Below are 19,965 nucleotides of genomic sequence, written 5' to 3'. Positions count from 1 at the left end.
ATTCAAGCAGGAGTCCACTCCCAGCACCTGGGGAGGAGAGAAACTAGGAGAAAGTTCTGAGGGCCTAAATTTCACTACTTAATAAAGAATTTGCTGCATTCTAATTTTAAAAACATGTTTATTTAATAAAAATCATTCCCTTTCATTTGATTTATATAAGGTAAAATAGAAAGGAAGAGTTTGGACTTTGACTCATTTTTAACATTTAAAAAACATTAACATTCATTCTGTGACAAAATTCCTGACAGTGTTTTGTTTTTCTTCTTTAATTTTTAAAGCCTCCAGTTAAGTTCCTATCAACAGTTCTTGGCAAAAGTAATCTTCAGTTTTCAGGAATGAATATAAAACTGACCATCTCAACATGCAGTCTCACACTGATGAATCTTGACAACCAACAGGTAAGATCACAAATGTCATTTATAGTTTAACATATCTATTTTTCCAGAGAAGACTGGGGATAATGAAAAGAATAAAGTTTTAGACAGAGTATGCCTACAACTTAAGACAGCACAAGGGAAAAATCTGCTGAAGATTTATGCGTAACAATCATTAGAACAACAGCATTACCAACCCATCACTGGGGCGTGTAACCACCTACATACGTGCCCCTACCTAATTGGCTTTGAATGAAGAACTAAGGTGCAAAGAACATAGAAAATATCATTTAGCAACTCATATCCTTAAATTGATCATTGATGTCTCCACCAACCCTCCCCAAATGGATAGCAATTCCATTATCACAACTGACAGACTGTGTGTTGGGCCAGGGTGCAGATGAGGGACAAACGGGAAAGGTGATGTTAGGGTTAGTGTTCTAGCAAACTGAAATTTAAGCAGAAAATATTTTCTTCCAATTCTTGTAGTTGAGAAGCTTTCTAAAATGGTATTGTATAAAAGATAATGCTTTCTTCCTTAATAATTTATGATACTGTGGTGTGCCTGAGTTTTCATTGTGAACCTCATTTCTCAAAGAACAGCATTGCTGAAGCAAATGTAGAATTTACGTAGGCATTGGGCTAAATATGTACCTTAACAAGGACATTTTGTTTGGCTTGCTTTTAATTTTTTAAACTAAATTCCTTCTATCAGGTTATGTATGTGTGTTAGGATCTGATTTTCCTCTTTGTCTAATATGTTGTGATCCAAGTTTCTTTACAGTTAAGGTTTTATTGTGTGGAGTGCTGTTGATCAAGGTTTAATGTGTACTTAATAATAATAACATGCTAAAAGCTCTGAGGTTACATATGGGTTGAAATGCTGGCTTTGCCACTTACTAGCAAGTGACTCTACTACTCTGGGCTTCAGTTTTCTTCATCAGTGAAATGAGGATTATGGTACTTATTTATAAGGTTTCTGAGAGGATGGATTTTAAGTGTCTCATAGGTCTGTTTAGAGGATTCAATGAGATAATAGATGTAAATTATATAGTGTGTGCCAGTCACATAATACCTATTATTATTATTTACTCAAATATTCTCAGAGACCTTTTCATATACTCAGTACTTAATAGGAAGAACATATTATAAGATTATAAAATTATCAGTAACATATAAGTACAGGTTTTGAGGGCTATTTTATTTTCTAAATTAAAAAACAGAATAAAATACACTGTTTAAGCAGTAGTATACAACACCTTAGAGGAAAAGTGCTAACATGAAACAGTTACAAGTAAATTCTTGTCTAGTTGGGTCCTGATTGATCTTCCAAGAGTGGTGATGCCATTGGTGTAAAGAGAGCATAACATTTTGGGCTGTGCTTGGAAGACATGACACATATGAGTGGTAAAACATTCATTCAGTCATTCTGACATTTCGACTTCAGTACATATGTAGATGCAAAATTTATTTTTAGTTTTCATTCACACGGATGGTACTACGAAAGTTCAATGCTTTTAGTTATGAAATCTCACTAAGTAGAGGAGCCCTCAGATTATCTCGGAGTTTTGTAAGGCAGGAAGAGTGGGCAAAGCTGAAGCCATCATAATGACAGCCTTTTGGGTAGAATCTAATGATCATTTTTTAAGATGACCCTTTCTGTGGGGTTCCTGAAATGAATGAGGAATTTATGAAGAATGGGATTGTGGTGTATGTGGTGGGGCAGAGTTTATTCTCAGTCTCTCTTTCCCCTTCAGTACCCTTCTTTAGGGCAAAGTATTACTACCCATCCATAACCTTTCAGGCAAAACAGAGGTGAGGAAAATGGGTGATTTTCATTACCAGTAACTGTAGTAATATGATGTGCCTTTTAAAGTAATCCACATCTTTTCTGCACTGGTGCCATGGAACGGGGTTGTATTCAGCCCACTGCTGGAGTGGGGACCAAAGTTAAGATCTCATTTATCTCAGACCTGAGGGCTGATTTTTAGTAACTATGTTGAGCTTTTCTGCAGGCCTAGGGGAAATGGCTGGAAGGTGGGAGAGATGTGCCACTGTAGAGGCCTCAACTCAAGAAGCTTTATGTCTTGTGAGAAAGGCAACTAAAATGTTTAAGAAATGAACACAGCGAAGATTAGAGACCTTGTGGATACAGCACAAGAAAAGGATTAATTAAATCCTTAACGCTACCACTGGAAGTTCTAAAATAAATACAAAGAAATATTAATGCTTTCCCCATCCCCACTTAATTTCTAAGATATACTTTGGACTAAAAACAAAGGTTCAAGTTTATGGATATATTCATAGATGATAGCATTTATGGAACAGATAGTTCACATTTATCTTTGGTCACTGAGAACATCAAGAATATAACCATTCGTTCCCAGAAAATATTTTACAAACCTCCAGAGGCAGAAAATATTAAACATGTAATGCTTGCAATTTTTAAATATTACCATATTTCAGGATGGGAAAATACACTTTTGCAAGGGTAAGTTATAGGTATTTCCTTGTTTCAAAATTCAAGCGACAGACTTTATTGACATACTTTAATATAGTATTTTAGGGCCTCAAGCAAAAACGTCAGTCTCAGTAGCTCACACTCCCACTAATTCTTTACTGATTTCTACAACTCTAACAGATACTGAATTCAGAAGGGTAATAGAGTTAAGGTAAAACAGGCAAAAACTGAGACATCCTTTAGTCTCTACAAGGAGAGGCAACTTGAGATATTTAGAGGCCAAGTAGGTAACGCAAGCTGTGCAAACACAAGAAAAAACAATGGTGCAAGCCCAATGATAAATATCAAGTGCTACCTGGCCTCTATGTTGGGGAGATAACACTGACACTTGGCAAACAGAACACCTTCCTTGTCTAAAGGTGAATCAGATGTTTTTGTTTGTTTGTTTGCTTTTTTGTCTGTTTGGTTTTTGGCTACATAGGTCTATAGGTCAAAGGCTCCCAGATCTTTTACTTTAAAAAAAAAATAATAAAAAGGTAAGAATCTAGATTTTTAGCTGCTATCTCTGTACTGAGATGTTGGTCTCTTAAAATTATAAGCATGAACCAAACAAAATAGATCTGTGGCCTGAAGATAGCCAACATGGGATATCTGATCTAAGCGAACATTTGTAATACATATGGATAAATTTGCAAAACTCTCCCTAATCACACTGTGTACTCAAAAGCTTCTTTAAATCCCCTATCTTGCAAAATCAGTTAGAATTTCCCCAGAACTCCTTTCTCTAGTTCCCTTAAATGAAGATACACACACACACACACACACACACACACACAAACACACACACACTCTCACACACATCTTCATTTAGTCCTCACAATTTGTAAGGTACATCCAATTGTCCCTATTTTCAGTTCAGGACCCAAGTCCGAGAGATTAATTTCCCAGTTACTGAGCTAACAAATAGTAGAACCCAAATTTTAACCAAGTAGTCTGGTTTGTCTGTGGTAACTGCATGTAAAGGAAATACAAATGATTTTACACCCCTAAAAGGGGTGTTAAAATGTTAATTTTCTATCCTCAATAAATACAAATAAGTATTTACAATTTTCATTGTCTCTCAGCTTACTGCCTATTTTTAAGACTGAAAAACAACCGAGCCAATTGCAGAGCCCAGGTTTTTCTCCCTAAGATGGGCCTTCAGATGTAACAGGGAGTGTTTCCCACCCCCAACTCTTGTGCCCTACTTAGTCCCAGAGAGAAACAGAATCACAACCTTCTAGTTTGTGGACGTCAGATTTTTTTTCCCAAGAGTTTACCTTTCCTAGTAAAGATAAACATCTGGAGGTAAATACAACCAGCCAGTTTATTGTGCACTAGCATACCCCCATCCAAACTAATTTACATCACGCATGAAATTAATTATCTATCCACACTCATCTGCCCGTAGCTACAGGCTAATTGAGATAGCAGTGGAAGTGGTAGGATTAAGAAGTCTAAGAACCAACACTTTACTTCCACCATCTCTCCCTCCCAACCCAGCTAGTGTCTGAACAATTCTGATCATCCTTGTCACAGTCCTATCTTTTACAGATCTCTCTCCCAAAAGGCAGGATGACCATAAAATAAATAAGGCTCTGAATTGTCCTGTTGCATTGGATATTCGTTCTTTACTGCTATAATGGAGCAGAAGCATCTGGAACCTTTTTACTGATCATGATAAAACCTGCTGATACACTCATTTTGCTGAACATAGCCTTCTGATGTAATCATTACTCTCCTAGAACCTCAGCATCTTAGTAAGGTAACCATGGCAACATACTCATTGATAGGGCAGGTTTTCCTAGACCAGCAAATTCTTGTAGGGCAAAAACTTAATTTACAAAGTTTAATTTCCAGAAGTTAATTTGTGAATTAGATAGCTGAAGCTGGATTATTTTCCCTTAATACTGGTTAACACATACAATAAAAACTAGTATAAAGTATGTATGCAATATTATTAGCCAAACAAAATACACAGAACAAGAAATTTTATTATCTCCAATGCTGGTGCATAACAAATAACAAGCTTAATTAGAGGAGGAGACAGAGGGAAACTTCAGATACCAAGGTAATTTCTGGGTAGGTTTAAAACCTTTAAAAGTTGATAGAATAACTGTTCATAAAGTCTTTTTAGATATAGGGCTTTTTACTTGACAACTTTTTATTAACAGTTCTTACAATATGAAGTTCAACTAAAGTATTTCACCTGTCAAGTTAAAACAGCAAGCAAAACAAAATTTCTCTAGTATATAACAGCGTGAGCAATGGTTTCTTTGTACATTCATACACATTTAGTGTCTAGATTTGAAAGTTTTTAAAGATGTCTTAATTTTTGACTTTTAAAAATGGTTATGACAATGAATTTTCTTGATTTATAGATCACAGTGGCTTTATAAATGATCAAGATACATGTACAAACAAAATTTCAGACGCTCTTGGAAACACATCTTAAGATACAGAGCACACGTGATACATCTTTGAGTTTACTCATCCTTTTGGAATAATGAAGAATACTTCATTTATCTTACACTGAAAATTTAGCCTTTGATAACTATGGCTTGACTAGATCACAAAATAGAATTTCCCAAGTTTTCTTAAACTTTCAGTCCAAATAACTCAAAAGATATGTGTCCTAGTTGGATACATTTTTTCTCATTATATAATTAATATCAGTGGGCTCTTGTATTGGCAGTTTGTCTTGGTCATGACTTATTCTTGCAAAACCATCTTTACAGCAAACAAATATGAAAGATATTTTCCCCAATGCAAGGAAAATAATCTGGATCAATAACAAAGTCAAAGCCATAGGTGTTTTAGGACATTCTTGATAACAGATTTCAACAGTCTTAAAATCTTTTTTCCTTTTTCTTTAATGATTCTCCTCCTTTTTCACAACTGTGCAGTCACTGTCCTATTGTCTTCGATTCTGAAAAACAAATTTTTTTGAAGGTCAAGTTTTTCAATGGCACAAAACTATTTGGAATGAACCCAAAAGATAGCGGAAAGTTGGGTCCCTCCTCAAGTAGTTTCCTCCTCTTTTAACAGCATGTAACTACTCTCTATCAATAATCTCATCACAGCCGAGTTCTTCGGTCAGACGATTGACAACCATCAGTGAAAAAAGCTCTTCGATAAAAGCTAACTGATCAAACGGGGTCTTCTCATAATGCATCTGAAACCCGCCATCCAGGGCTGCTTCTCTTGTTCTCAGAAACATCTTGTCGGCTTCTTCAAGAGCGGCTGATACTCTGTAGCCGGCACCACTAAGCTGCTCCTCTTCGGGATAGTCGTAGTCGTCCTCCCAGTCATCAAATTCCTCGCCCTCGTCCTCGCTCTCGAAGTCTGCGCCCGCCACCTGGCCTGGCTGCTCCCCAGCGTTGGGCCCGTTAGCAAGGCTCCGTTTCCCCTCTGGCGCCGCCATTGGCTGGGCCTCCTCCTCCTCCATTGGGCCTTCCTCCTCGAGCTGTGGCGGGGCCCCGTTGCGGGAGGGACGCAGGGATAGCTCCCGGCTCCCGCTGCCTACCTCCATCTGCGGTAGGTCACCCTCGCCAGGCATCACATCCATTTGCAGGTCACTGCTCTCTTCATACAGCTCTGACAACTCGGCCATTTCCGACATTATGCAAACCGCTCAACCTCTGGCAAAAAGCTTCCAGCAAGATAGATGCTGCGCGGCCGTGCGTTTGTGCGCGTGCGCAAAGGCTGCGCGCTTGCGTAACCCCGCGCGCAGGCGTGGTCCTCAGGTACCGCCTCCTGCTTGGCGCGCCACTGTGGTTGGCGTAGCTCAATGTTTTTCCCGGGGTGTGGGCGGCGCTTTTTGAGCTACGTTTCCGTCGATTCGAACTTGGTATCTAGGGACCTTGTAGGCAAGAGCGTAACAGTTTCTGTGTTACTTAACCCTACTGCTGCTTGTGATGCAGCAAACTGGAAAATAACTTTACATGGCCCTCCTAACATTAATGTGCCTCCCCTCCCTTCTTCCTCCTCCCCAGGGCAATTTATCTATGTGCTGATGACTTCTAAATCCACGTTTCCAAACCAGACAACATCCATAACCACAGATCAGCATATTAAGAACTAATCCATTTTGTCCTTTTAGTGTTGTCATTTAAAAAGTTAAATTCACAAACGACATATATATTGTCCTTTTTTTCTTTTTCTTTTTTTAGTTATAGCGAAGAAATACTTGGTCCCATTTCTTTTCTCCGAGTAGGTATTTTTCCACTATTACCAACGCGGCGTGTACTCTTTAAATTCTTTTTATTTGCATTTACATGTATCTTTATGTATTCATAGCAAAATACTATTTTGTGTGTTTTTTAAAAACATGTTTTACCTGTCTTCAACTTAAAAGCCTCTGCTTTTAAGTTGTATATACTTCTATGAATTATATGACTGTGTATACTTAAGGATTCAAGCACGTTTCATTTATTCTGCACTTTATTTCTATTATTATAACATTGTAGTTACGTAGAATTATACAACTCACCATAATGTAGAATCAGTGGGAGCCCTGAGCTTGTTTTCCTGCAACTAGACGGTCCTGCAACTAGACGGTGATGAGACACAGTGACACCCAAGGTGTGTTCCTTATGTCCAGTGGATTCTGTAATCTCATTTTGGTTGCTGTTACTGCGGAAAATCCTGCCTCACAAAGATAGGATGTTGAAAATGAAAGGAGACTTTTCAGTACTTTTGTGGCAATCTCAGGATATTCCGCCTTGACTTTAATCGAGAACGTATGGAGATTTGAAGTTGTCTCAAACATACTTTTAAGGCCACCGCCATTTGCAATATCAAGCAGTTGATCCTCTTCTAGCATGGACAAAGTGGATTCACCTGGCTTATTCACAAATGGGTCACAGATCCATTCTGTCTTTTGTGGATGGGAAGTGTGATGGTTAATACTGAGTGTCAACTTGATTGGATTGAAGGATACAATTATTTATCCTTGGTGTGTGTATGAGGGTGTTGCCAAAGGAGATTAACATTTGAGTCAGTGGACTGGGAAAGGCAGACCCACCCTTAATCTGGGTGGGCACAATCTAATCAGCTGCCAGCTTGGCTAGAATATAAGCAGGCAGAAAAATGTGAAAAGAGACTGGCCTAGCCTCCCAGCCTAAATCTTTCTCCCGTGCTGGATGCTTCCTGCCCTCGAACATTGGACTCCAAGTTCTTCAGTTTTAGAACTTGGACTGGCTCTCCTCGCTCCTCAGCCTGCAGATGGCCTATTGTGGGATCTTGTGATAGTGTGAGTCAATACTTAATGAACTCCCCTTTACATATATATAGGTGTATATATATGTGTGTATATGTATATATGTGTATATATATATTCCATTAGTTCTGTCCTTCTAGAGAACCCTGACTAATACGGGAAGTAATGCTCAAAATCTCTGGAAAGCTGAGATAGGTGATCATGCACCAGCTGGGAGAAAGAAGACCCTGGCTCAGTCTCTTTCAAAATCTCTGCTAATGTTTGAAATGTCAGAAATCCCAGTGTTCATTTGTCACCCCCATGATTCCAGTTTAGCTTTGAAAGCAGCCACTTTATCTGCCAACTTGAACACAGTTGTTGTTCTTCCCTGAAGTGACAGAGTTCATTGAGCAGGTTGAATACGTCACACAAGTAAGCAAGTTTTGTGACCCATTCTGTGTCACTGAAATGTGCCGCCAATGGTGACTGTTTTTCTAAAAAGAAATCTCTGCAGCAGCTCTCTTAACTCGAAAACTCTGGCCGGTGATCTACCTTTAGAAAGCCATCTCACTTCTGTGTATAAGAGAAGACATGTGTGCTCTGCGTCCATCTCCTCACAGAGCTGTGCAAACAGATGTGAGTGAAGGGCATGTATAATATGGTTGATAATTTTAATCACATACTGCAAAATGTGGTTAACTTCAGGTGACATTTTCCAACTAGCCATCATTTCTGTATGGATGACACGGTACATAGACTCACATTCAGAAGCGACCTCTTTGACCTGATTAGTGAAACCAAAATGCCATCCAGTCATGGCAACTGCTTCACCCATGCATATACCGATGCAAAATGACTGATTCCATTTTCCTGATATGTAATCATTCAAAGACTTGAATAGTTCTGCAGCTGTGGTGCTGGTTGGCAACAAAAGTGCATATAATGTATCCTCATTCACATCCTCCTGAAAAATATATCATACTCAAAAAAGCATTGTTGCTTTGTTGTCAGCATCAGTAGACTCATCAACCTGGATTGTGTACCACGGTGACTCATTAATCCTTTCTAACAATTGTACCTCATTATCCTCTGATATTTAATCTATTCATCTAGTTGTGGTGCTAGCCAAAAGAGGAACACATGCCACCTTTTGAACTGCAGCCTCTCCTAAAAGTTCATGACAAATGTCCTTAGTAGCAGGCAGGATCAACTCTTCACCAATAGTAAAGGGCTTCTTAGCTTTAGCAAAGTGGTTAGCCACTAAGAATGATGCTCCCAGTGCAGATACATTTGAGGAAGTGGTAGCCTTCAATAATTGCTTCTATTCTTTATGTTCACATTGTTTTCTTTTGAAAAACTCCAAAGGCTTAGTATTAATGCAGGGTGCTTGGTCTCCATGTGACAAAGTAGTTTAGAAGGCTTCATGGGTTTGTTACACAGCCACTTGCTACGTATTATACAAAGTGAGCTTGGAGAATGTGAATCACCTGTTGTAATGAACTGGCATTTTAAGTAGGACTCTTGGTATTTTCTTTTAAATGCAGCTTTCTTTTTGTTGGCAGCCTTAAAGTCTTCTGCAGTCTCATCGTGGATCTTTCTCCCTTTTCAAAGAAACTCTCCAGCGAAGTTTGGTTTTTACTCATTTTGGCTAGGGTTAGCTAATGGGCTTACCAAAACTGTGACTGAGAAAGTGCACGGTGCAGGAAAGAGACATGGCTGGAAGTGGTAAATAAGATAATGGGCGGGCCAGGCATAAACTAAAATCGTCAGATTCTGACTTAAAACCTGCCATCAGCTGCAGCTGTACAAACTGAAGTACATCAACTCACTTGCCACTATGTAGCCTGCCACCAGATGCAGCTTAAGTGTCACTTGCTACTTACTGATAGGGTTTTGATATGAGTCTGCAAGCAATTGATTTATTATGGTCTCTGTGCAGTCAAACCTCTCTGCTATTGTTAATCTGTATTTGCAGCCACTCCCCAGCGCTAGCATCACCACCTCAGCTCTACCTGAGATCATCAAGCATTTGATTCTCATAAGGAGCATGCAACGTAGATCCCTCATATGCGTAGTTCACAAAAGGGTTCATTCTCCTATGAGAATCTGAAGTCACCGTTCGTCACCGTTGATCTGACAGGAGGCAGAACTCAGACAGTAATGTGAGCAACAGGAAGCAGCAGTAAATACACATGAAGCTTCTGTCGCTCGCCCACTGCCCACTCCTGCTGTGCAGCCCGGTTCCTAACAGGCCACGGACTGGTACTGGTCTGTGGCCAGGGGAGTTGGGAGCCTCTGCTCTAGTTCTCCTCACCATGGACACATAATTTCTGGCTGACTGCTGCTTGGTGTCACATTTATCATAGACTAAAAGTTCTTAAATACATGAGTCTATTTTTAGACTTTGAATTCTTGTGAAATTTCTACACTTTCATATCTTGCTGTTTGATCAGGAATATTTTGTCTTTGTTCTTTAAAAAATTGCCCTAACTCTTCTTGCTCATTTATTCTTTCATATGAATTTAGGGGCATCTTGAATATGATATTATAATATTTCTTATCTGATAAAGGAATTCTTATGCATTTGTTCTTTTAAAATTTGCTTTAGCTCTCTTGCACATTTATTCTTCCATGTGAATTTTAGAAGCATTTTTATTGGGATTGCATGGAATTTATAAATTAATCTGGGGTAGGATTGACACCTTTGTCATACCGTCTTCTCATCCGTGAAAGTGATGTATATCTTTCTATTTGTTCAGGTCTTATTTATACTCTTCAATGAAGTTTTCCAAAAAGCATTACATGATTCTGATTGGTTTTATACTAAAGTACTCTTACAAAGTGTACCTTTCTCCCCCAAATACAGTGTCTAATTGGCTTTTGTTTGTTTGTTTGTTTTTTGAGACAATCTCACTCTGTTGCCTAGGCTGGAGTGCTGTGGTACGATCTCGGCTCACTGCAAGCTCCACCTCCCAGGTTCACACCATTCTCCTGCTTCAGCCTCCCAAGTAGCTGGGACTACAGGTGCCCACCACCATGCCCGGCTAATTTTTTGTATTTTTAGTAGAGACAGGGTTTCACCATGTTAGCCAGGATGGTCTCGATCTCCTGACCTCGTGATCTGCCCGCCTCGGCCTCCCAAAGTGCTGGGATTACAGGCGTGAGCCACCGCGCCCGGCCAACTATTGTTGATATATGGGAATGACATTGATCTTTGTATATTGACTTTGTTTTTACTGAAATATAAATGTAGACAAGTACACAGATAATAAGTCCATAATAATTATCACAAAATGAACAGTTTTATAACCAATACTCTGATCAAGAAACTCCAGCATCCCAGAAAACCGTTTGCCCTTTCTTCCTGTGCTCCAGAAATAACCACTATTCTGATTTCAAATACCATAATTTTGCCTAGTTTTGAACTTCATATAAATTAAGCCATGCAGTATATATTCTTTGTATTAGGCTTCTTTTGCTCAACAAACATGTTGTTGCTATATAGTATGCCACCATTTGAATATTACAATAGTCATCATTGGGATTGTTTCCAGTTTAGGGCTTTATGAACAGGGCAGTTATTATCTTCTTTGAGAATATTTTTTGTTGCACATATTTACACAATCGTGTTGGATATACATCTAGGAATAGAATTGCTTGGTCATCTCATATAATCAGCTTTGGTAGATTCTGTCACACAATTCTGAAAACAGGATTAGTCAATAGGTGCATAGTTGGTGTTTTAATGAACCTTCAAAATAGCATGACAAATATGGCTCTGCAAATGGTCATTATACTGTGGTTTCCAAACAAGCAATCCTAGACTCTCAAATAAAGGACAGTCTTCTTAGCTGATTAATGCAGTTTACTTGGCGATTCTTATTCATATTAGAAGTCTTAATGTTAGTGCCTTACTCAGGATACATTTAGTAGTGAATGACTGAAATCAAATTCAAACTAACTTTTGCAAAAATAAACAAAAATATAAAGGGACAGGTGAAATATATTGGTTAAAGTGATGGAACAAATGTTACCAGCAGACTTTTTTCCTATTTTTAGTTCTCAGTTCTGATTTTCATCAGAAGAAAAACTTCATATTCCAGCAGACTTTTCTCACATGGCAGCGTAATATGGCCCCCAGAAGCTTTGGGCTTACATAGTTTTTAATGGCAGAGAGAGATGCTTTCTCTCCTATTATTCATTTCAGTTCTTCTCAAAAGACATTGATTGGCTCTGCTGTATCCAGAGAGATGGTATTTTCTGATTGGCTAGCCCTAGATAATGTTCCACCTGGGTAGGCAAGGGCAGTGAGATGGGCATCACAAAATCACCAGAATCTCATGGTTTAAATGAGATTATTATAGAGCGTAGGTGGGGTGGTTTCCAAAGGGATGCTGATCAGGTAAAAACAAAACAAACAAATGTATGTCTATTACTGTTACATTGTATATAACTAGAAATAATGATTACTTCATATTAGCATACATGTTTATGTTTTTCAGATTATTGCAAATCATCATATGCAGTCTATTTCGTTTGCCTCTGGAGGAGATCCTGTAAGTATGGATTCACAAAAGTTCTTTTTATGAGTTAAAATAACTTCTTGACGTTTGGGGCTGGATGATAAAAAAAAAAAAAACTTTTACATAAACCATATTAGCCACTACATGTCTTTTCCTAACATACTATTACAGTCTGTGAATAGCTACATGTAGCAGGTAATAAAAAATTTGCCTTGGGCAAAATATTTCCTATCATTAAATTTTAAAATGTTTGGATTAGTAGATGAAACTAGTAGTGCTCCATTATGTTATTAGCCATGGAGTTATCATCTAATAAGCTTCTTGTTGATAATGTCTAGGTCATGAAAAGCAAGTATGTCACACATGTGTTGCTCAATCCTGCCTTAGAATTTCTTCTCAACACAGAGTTTCTGGCACACTTTACTAATCAACTGGACTTGGTATATCAACCAAGTCAATTAAGTCTAATCTGGAATGAGCAACCAGGTTTGCAGGAGCTCATGGAGGAAATGCTGAGCTGGGGAGAGAGAACTTGTAGTTCTTCTCTACTAAGAAGAGGTCATGTGGTACTCATTTCCTGGAAATTGTACAGGATTTCTCCAAGCCTACTTTGCAGAATGGAGTGTCATTCCTTGACTCCCTACTGCACCATTTCTGGACCAGAGCAAAAGGAGAAGGGCTTTGAAGCTAGGGAGCCTGCAACTGAGCAAGAAGCAAATCTGTTTAAACTGAGGGAGTAGAAGAATACTTTTGCCACTCTGTGACATTATCGGTCTTTTTATTGTACTCTTTCCTCTTCTAACCTTCCATATGTTTTGATGAAAGGTTAGAAGAGGACAGAGTATGACTTTCATAATGGTTAAACATCAGTAATGTCAAGAAAACAGGGGAACATACACAGACCTTGTTCTTAGAATGTATTACCTTCTTTTCTGCAAAGCATTTCTTTTAAAAAAATTATATCCTTCAGGAACGAACCAATAAAATTCAGTTTAGCAATTGATTGTTTTCTATCCACCACATTTACTTTTCACTTCTAATCGAGGAATAAAATGCAGAGTCATCAATGATAGGATGATAACCTAGAAACCCAAGAAAATATGAGGATGCTAAAAACTAAATCTGGCAGCTGATATCATGGTAGTTTTAATTTGTTTTAAACTTTTTGCTAAATATTCAATGGGGGAGAAATAATTGTATATCGTAAAAGGAAGTAAAGTTCTGAAGTTACTCTGTAATCATTGCTTCATTTACTGGCATCTAAAGTATTTAAGCAGGTTCTTCCACTTGGGTGTTGGTGTAACTTACCTGTGTATAAAATATGTAGCTACATGCTATTTAAATTAGCCAATTCTTAAAAACACTTCAATAATTACTTGTCTTCACATTGGCTACCAATGACCCAAAGTATTTAAGCATGTCAAACCAAGACATGCTTTTTTTTTTTTTTTTTTGAGACGTAATCTCACTCTTGTCTCTCAGGCTGCAGTGCAGTGGCATGATCTTGGCTCACGAAGCACATGGAAGAAAAGCAGCCTTCATAGGATTTCAAACTCTTGTTTTCTAATTAATGGTTATTCAGTTTCCCCTTTAGGCATTACTACTTCCTCATCTTTTAGCCTGGGGTGTAGTTATTTTCAAATAACTATTATATATTAGTTCTATGATGCTGCCATTTTTAAAAGTAAACCAAATGTTAAGAGTTCTACCTTTTCCCCAAGAAATTCCACAGATGCCTAATTGTGAATTCCCATTAGCAAATAAGGGACATACAAGGTGTCAGGTGCTTAGCAGCTGCTATTTGAACCCAAGAGCTTATCTGGACTCTTTTCCATCCAGCCTTGTAATCTGGCCTCATTAGCAACACCAAGGATGATGGCTGGCAGAGAGGGTCAACTGAATCCGGGCTGAAAAATACCAGCACTTTCTCGTCTTCCTAGCTCAGTCATCCATGAAGGAATTCAAATACTTTTCTTAAGAGATTTAAAGTAGTGTTTATACGTGTAGTATGAAAAATAATTATTGGTGTTTGCCCTAAATTTCTCCAGGGTTGTCATCATGTTAGATTGGTGTGCAAACACTCATTTACTCAAGGCATGCCCTGAATGATTTCTATTATTGTTCTCCAGAATCTTAAATCTTTTCATACTCTCTTCACGTGCCTTTAGTTCTTTAAATTGACCAAAGCACCGTTCCTATCAAAAACAAACAGTAAATAATTTGTGGCAACTATGGGGAAGGTTTGTACCTGCTGCATTGAGAGCACCTCTGTGCTCTCTGAAGCTGGTGAGAAAGCCTGTTGATTCAAATTTAAAATAGAAATCTGGCGGCAGTGCCATGGCTTAGTTGGTTAAAGCACCTGTCTAGTAAAATAGAAGTCTGGAGCCACCCTAAGCACTGGCATTAGAAATCATCTCTATGAAGTTTTACCATCAGGTCGGGGAGGCAGTGTGATGTACTGCCAGGCTTTGGAGTCAAGTAGACTTGACTTATTTAAATTCCCTAAACTCCAGAGTCCTCATGTGTAAATGGAGGATAATCCCTATTGCCTGACAGTGTTGTGGGAATTAAGTGAAATGATGCGTGGTTAGTGTTAGCACAGTGCCTGGCACACTGTCACAAGAAGTAACTACTACCACTATTGCTAACACATGCCCATATTTGTTTTAGGATACTAACTGAGATAGTTTACAGCTTTAGGGCGAACTACATACAAGGGTAGGAAGCTGACTTCAAAGTCCCTGTGGTCCAACATAGTAATCTTTCTCCAAGATTTCCTCCAAAATTTCAAAAATAATGAATAGTCTTCTCATCTCTTGGCCTTTGCTCGCCCTCATTTTTACTCTCTTTGCAAAAACAGTTAACTTGTTTTCTATCCGTCAGCCCTGAAAACATTTGTTGGTAATGTCTCTATGGCTATATATACTTTCTCCACTTAAAAAATGCATTGTGAATGTGTCAAAAATTAAATACGTTTAAACATATTTTCCCCTGCTATTTGTGCTTTACTTTTAGCATTCTGTAAATTCTCCCAAATGTTTACAGCTATAGAATTTTAGAACTATACCAGCGTTGGAGGCTGTTTTGAAGATGAGGAAACTGAGGTCTGGAGAGGTCTCACAGCCTCTTTCCCATAATTGGACCTACCAGACAGCATGACTGGCATCAGACCACCTCGTCACTTGAATAAGAGTGGCAAAGTCCCCAGCAATTGTGCTTTTCCTTCTAAATTCACGTAAAACAAAGCCCATAGATATGGCGTTATTTATTTAGCGGATATTTAAAACCTTTTTTCTTTTTGCATAAGAGAAATTTACTTAGGTATGTGTTATTATTATTTTTTTAATTGCCCAAGACGAGTTATGCTGACCCTGAGATCCGCTTCCTGTGTGATTCATTGTGGGTTATTAAGTGATTGTCCTTGAGGGTATTACAAACATGGGCTTTTATTTCCTGCCAGTTGATTGCATCTTCCCTCTAGAGAGTCATACTTCTGATCTGCAAATGGCATTGTGTGTATTTTTTTCCCGAGAACTTAGATAACAAAAAGCATCTTTAATTATTAAAACCTTATCATTCATCAGCTTATTGTTTTCAATAAAAACTGGGATTACCAAGTGGCATTTTGTTTGTTTGTTTTTACAAAGTCAGCAGTGCATCTCTTTTTGAACTTCTTAAGTTTTTCAGGGGTTCTCTTTTTTTAAAAAATGATTTTTCTTTTTCTGTATATTGATCAAATAAATTCATTGTATTTTCACTTTATCGTCCCTTAAGTTAACTTGCACTGCATACAAGCAAGCTAACAACCACAAAATCCAACATGTCTCTTTAGTCAACTTACTTTCTGATATATGTGGTATATGTTCGGACAACAGGAAATCATGATGCCCTATCTTAGTTTATGTCACCTTTGTGATTGCATAATCCCTGATACTTCAACTTTCAATCTAGGATAGCATCATAGTCCCTAGCCATTTTTAAAGAATATGTCCTAACATATTCCCTATCTGCTTTCTATTTTATTCTTAATGACAGTCTGCCTCTAAGTTTTTAATTTTCTGATTCTTTCCCCAATGGACAGAGAACATGGACTCCATAATTGTTAAACTATGTAGTGTATATTTGTTTATGTTCCCTTTTACAATGCTTTTCTTGTCTCTTTAAATAAAAACATTTGTATTTAAGTCCTTGCCTCAGTATCATGTCCGAAATATATGTTTCTTTCAACAGTGCAGTTCATCCATTTTAAATACAGTCATTTTCCCTTTTTTATAGGATACTACAGACTATGTTGCCTACGTAGCTAAAGATCCAGTTAATCAACGAGGTATGGAAAGCAACTTACAGATTTTTTAAAGAGCTGGTATATACCAACTCTAAAAAGTAACCAACAATTATTTTCAATGTACAGAGTGATGAGTATCACCAGGGTGCTATGTTGGATTTTAGAAATATTATGCAAATTTGAGTTGGAAATAAATCACCCTGTTAGCACAGCAAAGTAGAAAAACTATATAGATGAAATTTAAATCATTTTAAAGATCCGCAAACCAAAGGCTTAGCTGTTTGTGTACTCAAAAGAGAAGCTATTATGGTTATGATAGATGGGGCTGGCTGTCACATCCCCACTGAACAAAAGAATTACACATAAGACCAAAGCCGGTGAGGAGTGAGGTTATTGACCTGCATTGGCTTTGGGTGTGTGTGTGTGTGTGTGTGTGTGTTTGTGTGTGTGAGTCTGTATACTTGCTGTTCAAGAGCCTGTAGTATCTCTTTGAATGCTTGACTTCACCATTTGGATTTCTGCTTCAATGCCTCTTCTTCAGAGACCTTCTTTGATAGCACCTCCTGTCTCCAGTAGCATATCCTACCTTGCTGCATCACAATACTTATTTCTCTTTTCATTAACACTCCACATTTCCATTATAGGTTAGTGCAAAAGCAATCACAGTTTGCCATTACTTTTAATGGCAAAAACTGCGATTACTTTTGCACCAACCTAATATTTTATTTACTCACATATTGCACTTGTTTGTATGTTTAATGTGTCCTTTTTCCTAGGCTAAAATCTTTATCAGGGCAGGAACCTGTTTCTCTTACTCGCTGTTGTTCCCTAGCACTCATCACGATGCCTAGCATATAGGTGATACTCAAAAACTATTTTATCGAATGACTGAGTGAATGGAAGAGTGATTTGATGGGAATTCTTGTTTCAGGATTTAGCAAGGTCACATGGTTAGTATTGCTTCTCATCCCTAAGGCTGGGACATTCAGACTCCTCTTAGGTAGAAGTGTTAAGTTGGTTCTCCTCCTTAACTAGAACGTATTAGTTAGGCCACATCCTCTGCTGTCCCAGGGATGGAGTTTGCCCCCAAACATTTATTAAGTGGACATGGAGTAGGACTTGAAAATTTAGAGAGCTATGAGACACCGAGGTGGAAATGCACATGGCATGCCGGGGAGTAAATAAATAGAACACCCTGGACCTCACAATGTAAAAGTCTAAAAGGCATCTGTAGGACAGATACAAGAGAGCTAATAAGTAGGGACTTAATCCCATGGACAGATGGGTGGAGAGTACTGTTTACAAAGTAGAGTTTAGACAGATTGGTTTGGCAGCAGGATGTAGTAGATGGATTCGGGGAGAAACTTAAGGCAGGGATATCCATTTGGAAGCTATTGTGATTGTCAGAAATGAAATTATGAAGCCCAGCTGCTGGCACAGAGCCTGGCACGCAGTAGATCCTCAGCAAATGTTTGCCAAAAGAATGTGGCAGCAAAAAGATGAAAAAGAAGGAACGGCGGAGGATAAACACTATAAAATACTCTACTAAAACTGACCCACTCTAAACTAAGTAAGAAGAATGAATCATGGTCAAAGAGTGAGCAGGAGAGACAGGAACTAGTGAATGGGACAGTGGGGTTGTAGGAGCAGGGCGCAACAAAGGATGCCAGAAAAGGGCAACTTCTTCTAATCCTTGCCTGAACTTCCCTAAATAATAACTGCTTGCTATTTCTGGGAAGGCCTCTGAACAACAACACTTTTTGTCTTAACATGGAAATGACAGGGTGAAAGGAAGAAAAAAATGCATCGGGAAATCTAGATGTTTAGTAACTTTGCCATCAGTCATGGAATATCTCTGGGCATGTCATTGCTCTTAAGTAAATGATGGTGAAGTGTTCAAAGATTAATGTTGTTGCTAAGGGTAATGGCCAAGAAGGATCCACATGCTTGCAAAGCTCTCCCTTTGCTTAAGTGAAACAAGAGAGGCAGAGAAAATTATGATGCAGCATATTCACTTTGAAAGCTCCTGTTCTGGTGCCTGAGTCATTTGTCAGAGCGAGCTGCTTGAAGAGGACCCCTGGGGATCCTGGCATGGGGATTTTGAGAAGGCATTCGTGAGAACTGTTGAGCGAGGTCCTGGCTGGGAGGTGAAGGATAGAAGCGGTCCAAATCAAGGTTTCAGTTTTTTCTTTCTTTAGCCATCAGCCTGTGTATAGGAAATAAGATTGATGCTGGAGACAAAAAGCCTGGGTTGGAATCATCATTATTTCATCATCTCACTGTATGACGTTAGGCAGATTGTTTCACAACCTCAAACCTGGATTTCCTTATCTTTTAAGTGGGAATAATAACATCTACATAACATGTGGAAAGCATAGTCTTCTTTCCTCCCTCATTACATCTTTCTTTCCTGTAGGAAAATGGGTGTGTCCAAGAAGATAACTTAGAAACAGGGTAGCTTTCTTGGTTTTAAAAGTTAATATGTCTCTATCACTTATTCCTCCTTTTCTGGTCTCCTCGTCCTCTCTCATACAGCTTGGCTATAAAAATCTCTGTGAGAAGACACTGTGTTCTCAACATACCTCCTGCTTGCACACACTCCTGTAGTACTAAATCTTTTCCCCCAACATGAGCCCTTGAACTAACAGTACCTGCAAAGAGGTGATGACACAGCTTTTGAATACACAAATAATTATTAATGATTATAGAAGGAAAATCCCACCATGGTATATCATTTAGTAGGAGGGAGAAACATAACCCATAAGATTTGCATAGAGAAAGAGAGATGCCTAGAGAACAGTGCCTGAAACATAGCAGATGCTTGGGATTTGTGGAGTTAAGTGAAAAAAGACACAGGTGAAAGAGTAGTATAATGAGAGCTTACAGCCAAGTGTTTGCAGGGTGTGTGAATGTGTGTGTAAAGGCAGGGTTGCAGAGAAAGGAAAGAGTGGAAGTAGGGGTCCCACAGCTGAAAAGTTAGACCAGAGACAGATTGTGGGGGGCTTTGAATACTGGCCAGGAGGTCACTGGAGCCATCAAATATTTTGAGCTTTAAAAAAATTATTATGGGTTCTGCTATTCTG

General features: G+C 38.5%; 2 protein-coding genes across 3 annotated transcripts in view; one reads left to right on the top strand and one right to left on the bottom strand.

The window, feature by feature from the left end:
* The window catches only part of SHC4 (SHC adaptor protein 4), a 141,335-nt gene that overhangs the window by 79,583 nt on the left and 41,787 nt on the right, over positions 1 to 19,965 (top strand). Inside the window, exons 4-6 of the mRNA XM_025389582.1 lie at positions 279 to 398; positions 12,577 to 12,630; positions 16,873 to 16,924. Coding sequence (XP_025245367.1) covers positions 279 to 398; positions 12,577 to 12,630; positions 16,873 to 16,924 — 226 coding nt within the window. The remainder of the gene's footprint in view (positions 1 to 278; positions 399 to 12,576; positions 12,631 to 16,872; positions 16,925 to 19,965) is intronic.
* On the bottom strand, positions 4,849 to 7,459 carry EID1 (EP300 interacting inhibitor of differentiation 1). 2 transcript variants are annotated; one of them, XM_025389585.1, is made up of 2 exons: positions 6,401 to 6,563; positions 4,849 to 6,331 (listed from the first exon to the last, which is right to left on the bottom strand). In XM_025389585.1, the coding sequence occupies exons 1-2, from the start codon at positions 6,494 to 6,496 to the stop codon at positions 5,930 to 5,932; spliced, it is 498 nt and encodes a 165-aa protein (XP_025245370.1). In that variant the 5' UTR covers positions 6,497 to 6,563; the 3' UTR covers positions 4,849 to 5,929. The 2 variants fall into 2 exon arrangements, with proteins under 2 accessions (XP_025245370.1, XP_025245368.1); XM_025389583.1 differs by having other exon boundaries at positions 4,849 to 7,459.

The sequence above is a fragment of the Theropithecus gelada genome, chromosome 7a, assembly GCF_003255815.1.
Source record: "Theropithecus gelada isolate Dixy chromosome 7a, Tgel_1.0, whole genome shotgun sequence".
Classification (NCBI taxonomy): Eukaryota; Metazoa; Chordata; class Mammalia; order Primates; family Cercopithecidae; genus Theropithecus; species Theropithecus gelada.
Note: the sequence above shows the minus strand (reverse complement) of the source record. Positions and strands in the feature narration are given on the sequence as shown.